We start from the raw sequence: 15524 nt of genomic DNA, 5'->3' as shown, positions 1-15524 counted from the left end.
TTGCTATGTAGGCCGAATCCACCCAATAAGAACCTGCCTACTCACGAAGCCTCACTTTGTGAAGGTGCCTACACAGTTAAATACCATTGTGTGTAGTTTGTGTCTCTGGAAGCTAAGATTTCCAAATACTCAAATTCTGAGGGAAGAAAAGTACAAAGTAGCCCACTCATCACTGAATTTTTTTGGTCTAAACAGAAAGCTCAATTTTAGCACTGACAAATGCTCTTAGGTACAGAGAGCAATGTGCCACCTCACCATCTGTCCTGAAGCACTAAGTCCACATTGAAAATATGAACATGTCTAGGAAAGGATTTTAAACAATGCATGTGTTGGTGCTTAACTGAAACTCAAACACAGTCAAGTCACAGGGCTACATGTATCAGCTTTCAACTACAAGGATAGAACACAGGTGTCAGAGTATCCAAAAACTGTAGTGTTATAAACAGAAGAATGTCTTGAAGAAGAGTCCGGAGAGCAGGAAGTGTTCATAATGCATTACTAGAGTTATTTCTCTGAGTAAGTATTTACAATGGATAGATGAAAAGTTGCAGTTAGCAAGAGTGACTCTTAAATTTCACTACAAATATCTGTGGCGGCTGACGTGAACACAGCTTCATCAGAGTAATAGTGATAGAAAGTGAGGTTTCTGCAGAATGTGAACTTGCATCTGTTCAACAGCAGGCAACTACTAAAGTCATATGAGCAGGAACTGCAAGATGGAGCTTAAATGGGAGAGAACTATGAGCCAGCAGTGTGAAGAACTGGAATCTGCACATGGACAAGAAGGTATTCTTTTAACAAGGCTCTTATGGATAAGAATAGCCAGCACTGGATTTAAACAATAAGGCTAGAAAGGAAAATAAACTGACCCAAAGTCCTTCAGAAACAAGGAAAATAAAGCAATTATCAACTTGCCTCTATATAAAAATGTTAAAGAATATTAGCCTGTTTACATGCAGAAAAAAACATTTACATGAGTTTGTACATGAACAATTACAGCAAACAGTGCTTTTCTTTTTCTCCTTTGGTGCCTTCTACAATCAAGCTTGGACCTCATCATAGCCTTTGAACAAAATCACACTTGTGAAAGTCATCAATGCAAAGCATCCCCTAGGTAGCAAATAAAAATGACCTTTTGAGTCTTTACTTAATTCCTGAATGACATCTGATTCAAGGAATCCATTCTGACTTCCTTAAAATCCCTCACTTCCTTTCCAGTTACTTCCACTCTCCATTAACTTGGCAGGTATGTTCAGGCCTTTTCATAGGGTGAATGATGCATCTTCACAAAAGCACATGCCTAGTTCAGAGGACTGCAACACAGATTTGCACATCTACCATCTGGAAACCCCCACTAGAGTGTCTAGTCAGGCACTTCAAACCGCTTAGCTTTCCTCCTGACCCTGTTCCCTCCCGACTCCCTCACAAATATATCCTTCTGGTCTGCTCAAGTCCCAATCAAACTTTATCAAATATTCTTAGCTCTATCTTTAATTCAGGCACAGGCTTGTCTTATGAATGACACTGTCACCGAGGTCAAGGACACTGATACCATTATCTAGAGTACGGTATTAGTCTCCTAAGTGATCACCCTTCTCAAATTTCCCTACACATCCATCTTTCTCCCTTTTCTACATCCTTACTCTCTCACTCAGTCCTTTTTCATTCTAACAGTATCAGAGAACCTAACAAAACCTGTCATGTCCTGTACCTTTGGGGTTAAAACATCCTCAAAGAGCTTTCTATTTATGAATGCCAAAGCTCATGCAAGATCCCAAAATCATTCCATTTACCTCATCATCTCTCACTCAGTTCCTTTTCATTCTTAACAGTATCAGAGACCCTAACAAAACCTGTCATGTCCTGTATACTTCTGGGGTTAAAACATCCTCAAAGAGCTTCCTATTTATGATAGACAAAGCTCATGCAAGATCCCAAAATCATTCTATTTACGTCATCTTGACCTAGCTTCCTATAGTGCTCACCCTACTCCAGTCTCACACTTACTCTTCTTGAATAAGCGCTTTCCTACTAAGGAGTCTTTCTGCCTGCCACTCACTCTGATATATATATATATATATATATACGCATATATATATATATGTATACACACACACATATCTAGTTTATCCTTCAAGTTCACCTCTTTCAAGGTCTTATTTACTCAACTGCTGGGTTTCTAAAGGAGCAATTTTATTGGGAGAATGAAGATAGCATACAATCTTAAGTAGGATGTACAATGATCTGAAAATCCCTATCTCCATGTCTTTGAAGACTCGGAATCACCATACAGGATGCTACCTGCTTCCTAATGAATACCAATTTCCCTTCTCCCTCCCAACAACCACTATTTTCCTTCTCCCACTTCAGTTTGCTACATACCACTTACAATTTAACAAGCACAACTTTTCTTTAGGATTGCCTGTGTTTTAAAGTATTTAAGGATAGGGATTACTATTACTAAGCATCCAAGACAACATTAATTTGCCAAAGTAAATAAATACTAGTGTATTGACAGTAAAATAAATTGGATACATTATTTCTGGAAGTCTCATTAATGGAGATGATATACAAACACAAGTAGAATGTAATATGCATTTTCAAATGTGCCATTTCAAAACCTATAGAAAGCTTTCTCATATATATATCATAACCTTTATCACTGTCTGGATATAGATATACTATAACCTTCACTGTTTGGTTAGGGCAAATTTAGAAGGCTAGTGTTCCACTAACAACGATGAAGGAAGCAAATAAGTAGAACCAGTAGATCACTGTTTACTCTCCTTAGCCCTTTATACTCCACAAAAAAAATTAGTTTTCATCATTTCAAAGATAATCACATGAAGCTGGACTTAACTCTCCCAAATTCAAATCACTAGAAAATGCTACACTTCCCTTGTGTTCCTGACTATCAGGCTTCTGATGCCAGCACTGTTCAACCTTTCACTTGTCAGAGGGGTTTTTCCATTCCTGTCACACTGAGGTGGACCCAGTTTGCTCAGCTGATTTAAATACTCGTAAGTGAGATAGCTGGAATTAGAAAGTCACTTTCCAATTGGACTTATTAGAACGAATATTGAGCAAGAGTAAAAACAGTCTTTTGATCTGTATGCTATTCCATTTCCCTTTTTCGTAAACTCAAAGAAATCTCACTAACAAGTTTCAACATTCAAGCACAACTCCCTACTACAATACAGCATATTATATACTTCTATGTAGTTCTTTTTCTGAAAGAATTTTTTTTTGCTAAAATAATACCCTCAAAGACCATCTTTTTCATTTCCCTACTTTCCTAAAATACTGGTACACAGTCATGAGTCTCTTCACAACGGGGATACACTCTGAGAAGTGTGGGAATAGCCCTTCATCACTGTAAAACCATTACTTCAAGTAACTCAAGAAACACCACTTGTATAATCCACTCATCAAAATACTGGCACACAGTACACAAGTCTACATATGCTTCTTTGTGATTTTTTTCTTTGTACTGATAAAAGGAGATTAAGAAAATACCTATGATAATGGAAAACTGTATACAGTCATAGGAAAGAATGATTTCTGGTGTACTGATGAACTTTAAAATTTTTAAGTTTAATTCATTCTTCATTCTAAGACACTTAAAGTGTTATTACCTGGCACATTTCAACAGAAATACTCTAAGCAGCTTTTACCATGTAATCAGTGTACTGCAATCAATGTACTGAAGAACTAAAGAAGACATGCTCTGTTATGTAGACAAATGCCATGTGGTGTGGGATAGCCTTAAGCTGAAGATTTACCATTATGCTAAAAATCATCATCCAGTTAGCATCTACATTCGATATCAGGGTAGGCATTGAGACAGAGGAGGAAGATATATGATGTCTTCCCAGGGATCACTATCCAAACATACAAATATGGTGTTAAACTGAACAAAGTAAAATGCCAAAATACAAGTCACAGACACTGAATATTAAGAGCAATTTTAAGGAATAGTTTTCTCATTTTTTTTTGTATATATACAATGTCTAAGAGGAGGGCAGGAGATGTAGTGTATTTCCTCTTTCTACCTTTAACATATATTCTGGGCTGACTCAGGTGATCATGCTTGCATGGCAAGCACTTTTATCTGCTGAGCCATTCTGCTAGCCCAAGAATATTTTTAAAATGTCAGTTAGTATTAAGTATATTGACTATTATATAGATTGAGTAAATTTACTGAACATTATACCAATGTTTTTATTGTTATATCAGCAGGGATATCTGTTCAACTTCTCATTCAGCAGAAAAAGAACTTTTTTTTAAACAAAGACCGCTTTTTCTTTTGCTAGGGAGAAAAATCTATTTGGACAGGAAAGTGATAACTACCTAATAAGGATGTAAAAATGCAAACATCTGTGTATTTTTCATACTATCTAAATAAGCAATCAATTATCAAGCACTTAAACTTTGAAGAACAAACTCTCAATGTAAATTAGTTTACAGGTTATACAGTATATGCAACTTCTAACCACTACCTGCCCACCGCCTCCCTGCCTTTTCCAAAAAGAAAGAGAAAAAGCAGTTCTTGACGTTATGGGAGGGCACCTGGCTTGTTGCTGAAAATGGAAAAGAAATACATGCTTATTCTTTGTGATACTTTTGCAGATGGCATCTCAGAAAACCGGACTGACAAACAGGTAAGTGAGAGCAATGCAACGAAAGTGTTCACAGGGATGGATCTGAGATAAACTGAGGACTTGGAGGCAACTTTTCAGTGACTCACATGAGACAGAGCTACATGAATACGGTAATGTCGTGCCTGCATGCCAAGCTATTTACTTTGTCATGCTCTGTTCTATCTTAGAATACATTCAGGACTAAGCTCCAGTGCTCTGCTGCCTAACCAACACTTCATGACAAAGACTAAAGGATGTCTCTAACTACCCTTGTGCCCAATCTGGATCATATGCCCCGCCCCTCCCACACCAACACACAAGTTTAGCTTCTTGTGTTTAGGTATGTTGACACTGAAAGTTCTTACTTAAAATTCATTCTGGCCTTTCAATCCCAACACAAGCAGTTGCAAGCACAGCAGGTGACAAACTGGAGAGGATGGTTCCAGGGCATTCCCTACAGGGAGCTACTTATAAGTTCAGTCAGGAAGGAAAGAAAAGAAAGCAGCAAGAGCAGAAGCACAGATGTGCACAGGCCTGTGGAGGGGTCATGTTTGTTCTAGGATACCAAGGTGGATGCTGTTTGACAGTGAGCAGGGCTTTAATACTCGTTATCATTGGTAAAGCAGTTACATAAACCACTCAGCAATGTATTCTATAACCATTCTGAAAGCACTACCAGTCCACTGTGCAGAAATGCTCCATTGCACACTGGAGACAAACACTGAAAACACTGTAAAACCTCCTAAGGAAAAACTGAGGAGCAAGGGAGATTTCACTTTAATGTACATGTACTAAAGCGTAATTATTATTATTGGAGTATTGCTTGAAAACACTCATGTGACCAGATACAAAACAAAGAGGCTGGTCCATTTACTTATGCTGAATAAGGAACAATAACTGAACTACAGCCATGATGCAATTATTATAGCATTAATTTCTTAAAGAGGTTTGACAAAAAATAATTGATACATCGGCTCATATTTAAATGATCTGTCCAAAGTCCACAATATAAAATGTAACTAACAGTGTGTTGATAATATATGCATTAACATGATGAAAAACTGACGTTTCAGAACTAAAACTGGCTCATATTTACAGCAGTCATTCTTCTATTACTTAAACACCATTGAATACCAGGGAACTGGCTCAAGTTCTTTACAAATCAGAGAGCAAAACTCAGAAGCTCTTCTGAGAAAAGGTAGCATGGGTTAAACCACAAAATTTTATCCCCATAATTAGTTAAGATTTCCTAGTTCATATGAAAAGGTCATGTCCAGGTAATTAAAATAACATATTTGATATGCTTATCAATACAAACTTTTTGATGTAGTTATATGTTTTTTAGTATTGCCTCATTTTCAAGTTTTTAAAATGTTCCAGTAACAAATATTAATAAACTACCTCATATTTATTGGAAATAAGTCTGAAACTAAAATAGGTTCTTAAGGATCTACTCAAATAGTTCTTTATCTAATTTTAGAAATTGTAATTAATCAAAAATTCTTTTGCAGGCCATAGTTATAGCAGGTATGCATATCTGACACTAATTTGTACACCGCCCAGCTCCTCAGAGGCTGTGATCATTACACTGCAGGTATGATGGCATACATGGTGGCTCAGCCATCCTCATACGTATTATAAGCTACACTTGGAATGGCAATGCAACAACACCCTAATATTCAGAATAAAAGCTTTCTAGCACCAAGAGAAGCTTATTACTCTAGAGTGTAGAATGATGAATCTCAGCAGTTGGATGAAGTCCATTCTACAGCTTACCATGGTTAATTAAAATCATTTTGACTTTCATATAAGGCCTCTACTCTCATCATATGACTTGAACTGTGCATTTTTTATTTCTGTTTAAAATAAGAATCAGTTTTCCAAGATAAAACTTACATCTTCTAAACATTAACATGTTGTTTGATGTTCCTCTATAAAAGGGTATTGGGTGTGTGTGTGTGTGTGTGTGTGTATGTGCAACACTTGCAAGAAAAATAGAAAATGGCTAATTTTAAGTTTTCTTCTGATTCAAGATATCTATAAACAAATACTTGAGTAGAAGTCCCCTATATAATGGTAGTCTATGTAACTATATGATTCACTTTCCAGAAGAAATGTCTTTGTCTGTGTCTGTGTATATGTGTGTGCAGATACTAAGGCAGCCTCTACCACTGATAACACTCCCCAGCCCAAAGCAATACTTGCTCTTACCTAATAATAAATTTCCATAAATTTTATGATGGTACTGTATTACCATATTTAGGATCAGAAGAGACACTGACCACAGATAATTTATTCCAGGCACAGGAAAAAAAATAATACAATTATATTGTTTACAGTTCTCTTAAGAAAGTTTAATAATTACAAGCTAAATAGCATACTTAATAATTACAGCTAGAAGTAATTTAACCTCTAAACTCTTACAATTTAGTATGAACTTCAACTGAGAGTGCCACATCTGCACACCAACACACCTTCTACCTTCAGGGAAAACAGGGCCTTTGAGCCTCTGGTTGCACTTGCTGTCCATGTATCACAGTACAATAATGCACCAGAAAAATTCAAGATCAGGATTAAAGGGAACAGCACCATAAAAAAGCAATCACAGACTAGCAATTATCTGACAATATATCCCAACTTTGAATAGATATCACCAATTCAGAAACAAAATGTTCTGTAAGACACTGGAGAGCCTGAATAGCTCAGGACTTCATTTTCAACTCAAAGATTACATTATCACTGTAGAGTTCATGTCTTTTTTTCTTTTTTAAAGACCAATAGTTTAAATTCAGCTTCACATTTAAGCCCACCATATTCTCTCCTTAAAGGAAAAAACTCTACACACTTAAGATTTTTAAATGTTTTCAATTTAATAATTCATTCATTTATACTAGTTCTCAATAATCAATCTTCGTAGCCACATCTTTATGTCATCAACAATCATCTCAGACACACTTTCTGACAAGACTTCCAACATTACGACAAGAAACTATGCCTTCAGGAGCATGTTTATTGTGTTTGAGATGATACATCAGTGCTCTCTGAGCTACAAAGGGTAAAAGGAAATCCTCTCATTACAAACCGACAAAGGTAAAAGGTAAAACATTTTCACAACAGCATGAACCACATACTCAGAAATAGATCTGGGCTTAATACAAATGACATAATTCCTAGTCATCTACAGCTACTTTTATAACTTCATACAGATAATGAATTAGGCTAAAATGCACTATAATATTTGGTAGACTTCAGGACCAGTATCCTTAGTACATCACAAAATACATTTTGATATCCCAAAGAAGCAAGACTTGCAAGTAGGCATTTTAAACGTAACTAATCTACAGCTACAAAGTTCTACTCTTGATAGCATTTACCTTTTGGGGGAGTCTCCCAGTCTCCAAAGGATAAAGGCAGAGAGTAGAATCAGTATAACATATACACAGAAGTCCGTATTTTAAAGGCTATAAAGATCCGCAGCACAGTGGGAAGAGGCCTTCTGCTCCTTCACACTGCATACAAATCATGAGAATTATGTTGCGTATCTCTTGGTCCACTGTCTGGCTATCCTGTCATGTTCTGCTCTGTTGGTCAAATACTGAGTTGCTATGCTTCCAACCAGAGGATCCGCTGGAAAAGTGAAAATGACATTAAAATATCATGTGTGCTTTCAATGTACAGTTCTAACATGGCATTATATTCAAAGTTATATTTTGGTAGCATTTTTAATACAGGATGTTTTGATTTTGATTTTTTCCAAAGAAAATAGTTTAACTGGCCATATATTTTAATATTAGGAAAGTCGATGGTAAATTAATAATTGCTTAAAAAACGTATTTAACAAATATTTCAAACTTTACTGAAAAATCGTACATGACTACTGCATTTACATTATTTCTACTTGCATCTCTCCATGAATCACGGATTCAAATTCAAGACCTCTTCTTTCATTATCACTGTAGGAACTTGTGATACACACACACACACACACACACACACACACACACACACACACACAGAGGCATGCCAATTGCCGATGTCACTGTACATGTCTTGCTTAGGCAACCTAAAATATTCTGTTGTAATATCATGTGAAGAGCATCCCGGTCATGTTATTCTTGACATTTTATTCAAGTATGGAAGTGTGGTAGAGAGGCTACATTTCTGCAATGTTATGCATCTGAGCATAAGTTTTACATAAAGCTTACATCCTATAATACCATTCAGAAGAAAATGCTCCTTGATGGTCACACAGTTATGTCTCTAATTATAAACATAAGCCACTAAAAAATTTAAAAGTTGCACCTGAGGTTACAACTTTCATAAGCAAAGTATGTGTAACATAGTACATACAGAAAGTGTTCCAAATAAAGGCAACACGACAGTAAAAGCTTCTCCTTCTAAACTCCCAAAATTCAGGATCCTCTCCCTGGCAAACAACTACTAACACCCTTAAGTGATTTTTTTCAGATATTCTATACATGCCTTATATTTAGGACTTAACAATGAATGTATCTTTTCAAGATCCCTGTATCTTGACATACTAGATCTTAAAGACTGTCTCCCTGTAAGCTAGGAATTGTTCCATTCTTTAATAGCTATATTCTCTTAGTGGACACTCAGGCCTTTACTAATTGTCTGTTTAAATAAATGCACAAATAATTATCTCTTCTCTGCCTCCTTGAACCCTCTCAAGTATAATAACCAAGCCTAGACAGTAGTAACATGTGAAACTCTAGGTCTAAACATGACTCTAACAAGTCTGCCACCTATGTTCAATTTCTTATGAGTCATTTCAGAAGTCATTAATTATACATTAATAACTTTAAGCTTATACAGTAACAATCTAAACTGATTTATGAGTTGTAACTGCAATATCCATTATCATTCTATTTAATACAATTAGCTTCAATACAAAAAGAGAGAAACCATCAGTTACTGCGTGAGTACAGTAAAGCGCATAGCAACAGGGAAGGAGAGGATTTGTTTAATTATGTAAGATGTATTGCTGTTTCACCTGCTTGTATAAGGCATCTGGATTCGTCTAATAAAAAGCTGAACGGCCATTAGCTAGGCAGTAAAGGGATAGGAAGGGCTGGGGGAGGGGAGCAAGGGAGAAAGAAAGGGGGCATGCCTCGGGCCTGGTAGCCAGTCAGCCACCAGACAGACAGACACAAGAAGCACTGAAAGTAGGACAGGAAGGAAGGAAGGAAGGAAGGGAGGAAAGGAGGGAGGGAGGGAGGGAGGGAGGGAGGGAGGGAGGGAGGGAGGGAGGGAGGGAGGGAGGGAGGGAGGGAGAGGGAGGGAGGGAGAGAAGCTCCAAGGCAAAACATAGATACAGAGAAACAGATTAAAATAAAGGTTAAAGTAAGGCCAAGTATTCATAATTGATAGTAAGTTTCCATGTCATGATTTGGGAATTTGGGAGCTGGTTGGTAGCCTAAAAGAAGCCTGCTATATGCCAATAATAAACTAAATGATTAAGAAGCTTTTGTCCCAGTGTCTAATTGAAATGACATTAGTTGTCAGAATTGCCTTTGGTTTTTTGAGAGGGTCTCACCAGTTAGCCCCAGCTAACACAGAAGTCTGTATGAGAAGTCAGTCTCAGACTAGGTATTCTGCTGATTCAAGCCCCATGCCTAGCCCTCAAAAATATCCTATGCTGACTTCCTATAATATTTATTTCTTGACCAACATTAAATTAAGAAGACTTATTTGTAGATTTACAAAGATTTGCTTACCAGGGTTGCAGTCCGTCAAAAGGGAACAAATTGAGAGCAAAACCTTTGAAATAGTCAAAGCAGGACTCCAGTTGTCTTTTAGAATATCCAGGCAGATGACTCCCTGACTGTTGATGTTGCAGTGATAGATTCTGGTTCGGAAGGTAACCTATATATGGTCACAGTAGAAACAGGAAGAAAATAGGGCTGTCACCAATTCACCTCAGAAGTAACACATCACAGACAATGCTGACAACAAATAATGAACCAGTGTACTCTTAGGTTAGGTGTAACAACAAAGCTAAATAGTTTTGTTTGATTTAGTTTAAATATATACTTATAGTAGAGAAACAACTATGTTTGGCTTAGGTTTTGTTAAGGTTGTTTGGTTTTCTTGCTTTTTTTTTTTTGTGATATGAGGTCTCTGGCTGGCCTGAACTTGCTATGCAGAACAGGCTAATTTCAAATTTACAACAATCCTCCTGCCTCTGTAGTGTAGCCTACAATCCCAGTATTCAGGAAACAGAACAGGATGGACTGATCTGGTGGCTTGTGGGGATTGGGGGGGGGGGGACAGCTGCTAGACAATTTCCATTTCTACTAACTATGCTAAAGCAAAATGTAATTGTAAATGTATCTCCTCACATACAAATATATCCTGTTAACTTTCTCCCCCTATTTTTGCTAGTTTGTTAAAACTAATTTCCAATATGAAAAACTAGGCATGTAGAAGGGTCAATGTTTATAAAAACCGACATAAAATTTACTAAAGTTTTATTATACAGAAAATAACCAAAGAATAAAAATTCAGCAGTCTGTAATAAGCTGACATTATTCTCATGAGGATCCGATGTGTGGCCCCATAACATGAGAGTTCTGGCACTTGATTTGACTTAGAAAGGCAGGCCTGCACACCTGAAGAGCTTTTAAAGATAACTTTTAGGACTTAGACTCTAATGGACCAAACTGTAAAATACTCAAACACAATATAATTTGGAATTTGTCTAGGTGGCTAAAGGACAATCTTGTCAGAAAAGGCTGTGCATTTAAACAATGAAATATTACTCTGCTGTTAAAAAAAGGCATCATTAAATGTGCAGGCAAATGGATACAACTAGAAAAAGATCCTAAATTAGATAAACCCAGACAGAGAATATGGTATGTATTTACCTGTAAGTGGATATTAGCTGTTAAGTAAATGGTTATCAAGCTACAATCCACAGACTAGAAAGGTTAAGTAAAGAGGGCTCTGGGGGAACAACGTATGGACAACCCTGGGAAGGGGAAACAGAATACATTTTGCAATGTACTAAGGGTTAGAGATGGGAGCAGGAGGGATTGTGTGTGTGTGTGTGTGTGTGTGTGTGTGTGTGTGCGTGCGCAGCATGTGCAGCGTGCGTAGGGAGGGACAGCCAGAGGAGAGGACTCCTAGTAATGGAGGATATGGAGAGGGATTGTGTGTGTGTGTGTGTGTGTGTGTGTGTGCGCGCGCGCGAGCGCGCGTGCGTGCGTGCGTGTGTAGGGAGGGACAGCCAGAGGACTCCTAGTAATGGAGGATATGGAGTTTTTGTAGCCAGGCAAGTTTTCCAGTGGTGGGACGGAGTTGCATTCAGTTGAGCTGTTGGCCAAGAGGATCCTGTGACGATCCCTAAATAACCGAGGCTGATGCAAGGACATAGGGTCACTCTCCATAAAGTGACAGCAGGGCCGGGATGCTGAGGACAACATCCACATTAACTCATTGAATGTAGAGATGTTGAGCTGATGCCTACATAAAGCCTTCATCCCTACCTTCTAGCCTCTTTGGTGTGGGAATATACTCTGCAGGCTATGGAAAGAGAAACCTATACACACCAACCCAACCCCAAAACCCTCAGGCGATACAATCTGTCCTGCCTGCTAGATGCGCTGGGGAAATGGTGGTGCAGAACATGTGGAAATAGCAAAACCTTGTTTGGTTTAACTTAAAGCCCACTCCAGAAGGAGCCATGCCCTACGCTTCCTGGATGGCCAGGAATTAGAGATTGGACAACCCAGAAACGTAGGCTTACACAAAACATGACTGACAAAAGACAAAAAACAAAACCATGCCATGATTCCCAATGATATTCTGCTATACTCATAGTTGTGTGCCGTGTCCAGCTGGCATCATCAGAGAGGTTTCCTCTGGGAGCAGGTGCAGAGACCTACAGCCAGATATATGGAGAGTCTAAATTAGAGGTTTTCATCGGGTCCCTTCCCTTAGAGATTTGAGAAGCTCATGGGGTGGGGAGAGATTGTAGGAGTCAGAAGTTATAGCAGACACCGGAAGAACATGGTCCTCTGAATCAACTAAACAGAGTTCATATGGGTTCACACAGACTGAAGTAGATTTGAACCAAGGCCTCTGTATATATATATATATATGTAATAGCTGTTAGCTTGGTGATTTTGTGGGGCTCCTGAACACTGGAAGCAGGTGTGTTTCTAACCCTTGCCTGTTATGGACACTTTCCTCCTGCTGGGCTGAGTTGTTAAGCCTCAATATGAGGGGCTTTTACCTTTTCTTACTGCAGTTTGTTTTGTCTTGTTTGGCTGTCTTATTTTGGGAAGCCTGCTCTTTTCTGAAGAGGAAACTGGAGAGGAAGTGGATATGGGGGAGAGGAGAGGTGGAGGGAGAGGGGCCAAGAGGAGTAGAGTGTGGGGAAACTGTGATTGGCATGCAGTACACCAGGGATCAAGGGAGGGAGGAAGAGAAGGAACGAAGGATGGAAGGATCCTGTTTTAAATCTGAGGTATACACCACTAGGTGGGATTTTATTGAAACGTGTTAGAGAATACTTTCCAGACAATGTCCTTTCTAAAAATCCAGTCTCACAGTCACAGACATCCAATAGAGACAAATCACACACACACACACACACACACACACACACACACACACAGATGAGATAAAGATACATACAAATATATTACATGTATTTAAAGAATCTTAGATTTAAAAGAAAAGCATTTCACACGGAGAAATCCCATAAAAAACAGAAATTTTCTTGGCTTTTTCTTTTTATTTATCTAATTTTATTTTATTGGTTTAGGTGCCTGTTTGTTTCCCAAGGAGAAAGAGGAAGAAAAGGGAGATTAGGGTTGATGGTGAAGGAGGACAGATCTGGGAGGAGTTGGGGAGGGGAAACAATAATTGGAATGTGTAATATCAAAAAAACTTATGTAATTTTAAAAAAAAGGAGGAAAGCAATTTACTAGTTGGGGGCCATGGTCCTGAAAACCTTCCTGGCATACTGGATTCCTCTATAATAAACTCAGCTACAAAGGCTAAGCTCCAGGTTTTTTACTTGAGTACTTTATAATGAGAAGTCAGACGAAGAAATCCTTCAAGTAAGTATCATGTTTTCTGTTTGTTACCCAGCTAGACACTCAAGTTAAATGAATTAAGACGGGAGAAGTGAGCCTGCCATTCTATTTTACACTGCACTCACAGAAGGCAAGAAAAAAAAATGAGTGTGTAAGTATTAATTTTCCCTTTTCTTTGTCAATTTTCTAGTTTTTGCTTATCTGTAAAGACAAAATTCTTATTATTACCCTATTTCTGAAAGCTGTCAATAAGGTTTATTTCAGAGGGAGTTTCGCATAAGTTCCTATTTATGTTTTAGTCAATGTACACTTTAATTTACTATTAACAAACTATTTTGAATATAAAATTATTTTTAAAAGGCAGAATTCCATAAAATTTTGGTTTCAAAATAATTGGTTGAGTTTCCGTATTAATTCATGAACAACAATGATATAAAATTATTACACTAATATATACATAAATTCTAGGATACCTGTGTTTGGGAGAAGGATATTAATCAATGTATATCTAGTTTCTTACCTTTGGTGGCTTAAATGGATAATCTGAAGAAAATGTGATATCCAGAAAAAAAACACCACCTTCATATACAGAACCTGGTGGACCAAGTATAGTTGACCTCCATTCATAAATGTTATCTCCTTTAGGACCAGCACTATTTAAAAGAAATGAAAAATCAATATACACATCCTATATAAACACCTGTATATACATCTATGAAAATTTAAGTTAACATCTTAAGATGAATGCAAAATCAGAATTAAATAAGCAATCTGAAGCAATGAGACTAATTAATTATGCTCAGGCACACATGCCTAAGTATTGAAATATTCCAAATAAACAGAAATTACAATGAAAACACAAATACTATATAACCTTATCCAACACCACATGTTATCCTTTTATTTGCCTCCTTTTCTCCCTCCTTCTCCTACTACGTCCTACATACACACATACATACACACACACACACACACACACTTATAAGTTGCTTACATTGTTATCCTTTCAATGTAAATACTTAACATGTGTACTTCCAAAATATAATTACAAATCATTAGTTACAATTTCAGTAACTATGTCATCCAGAGTAATCTATAATCTGTATGACAAAATTGTCAACTAAGTCTGTAATACATTTATTATTCCCCTCAGGTACAAGGTCTTGGGGGTCAAGAAAATCTTATGTCTTACACTTTTAATCTGTTCTATGACAGGATTGTATTATGTAACCCCCAGGCTGGCCTAGAACTTGCAATACTCTTAACTGCCCATTTGCAGTATTATGAATTGCAGGCATAATCCACCATTACGCTTCACCACACCAGCTTATGCTCTATGCCTTAATGTTCCTTTAACATGGGTCCTATCATTACTTAATTTTTCTAACTTTTACTTGGCAGGATATAGTTCCCTTAAAAAATAATAAATGTGCAGGACCATTTGAGTTTTTCTATAGCTCTCTCATAACGAGACTCTAATACACTCCTAACTAGAGAAATAAATAAGTGATATGTCATTTGGGGGTCAAGACAGTGTGAAGTACATGATATGGCATCCTTTTCCTCACTGGTGATGTTAAGCTTCAGCCATAGAAGATGCTTTTCAAATTTCCTACTGCTTAGTTACTATCTTTTCCTGCAACCAATATGTGTTCTTTGGTCAGATTAAAACCATTCAAATAGCCTACTCTTCATTCAAATTTCTCCTCTAGATTTAACATTCACTTGGAGTCCTCTGAACTTTACTATAACATTGGCATAATCATGATTTTTCAACTCCAGTTCTTCCTCCACATTTAACAGCTGTCTTGAGCCTCAT

General features: G+C 37.4%; 1 protein-coding gene across 2 annotated transcripts in view; it reads right to left on the bottom strand.

The window, feature by feature from the left end:
* Nucleotides 1–7632: 7632 nt before the first annotated feature.
* Nucleotides 7633–15524, bottom strand: part of Ube2e3 (ubiquitin conjugating enzyme E2 E3) — a 51457-nt gene continuing 43565 nt past the window's right edge. For both annotated transcript variants that reach the window (XM_040745685.1, XM_005065120.4), the window contains exons 4-6: nt 14226–14358; nt 10379–10526; nt 7633–8267 (exon numbers count right to left, since the gene is read on the bottom strand). In XM_040745685.1, the coding sequence (XP_040601619.1) occupies nt 8170–8267; nt 10379–10526; nt 14226–14358 (379 nt within the window). In that variant the 3' untranslated portion in view covers nt 7633–8169. The remainder of the gene's footprint in view (nt 8268–10378; nt 10527–14225; nt 14359–15524) is intronic.

This window comes from Mesocricetus auratus, unplaced genomic scaffold, assembly GCF_017639785.1.
Source record: "Mesocricetus auratus isolate SY011 unplaced genomic scaffold, BCM_Maur_2.0 Super-Scaffold_100004, whole genome shotgun sequence".
NCBI lineage: Eukaryota > Metazoa > Chordata > Mammalia > Rodentia > Cricetidae > Mesocricetus > Mesocricetus auratus.
This window is presented reverse-complemented; position numbering and strand designations above follow the sequence as displayed.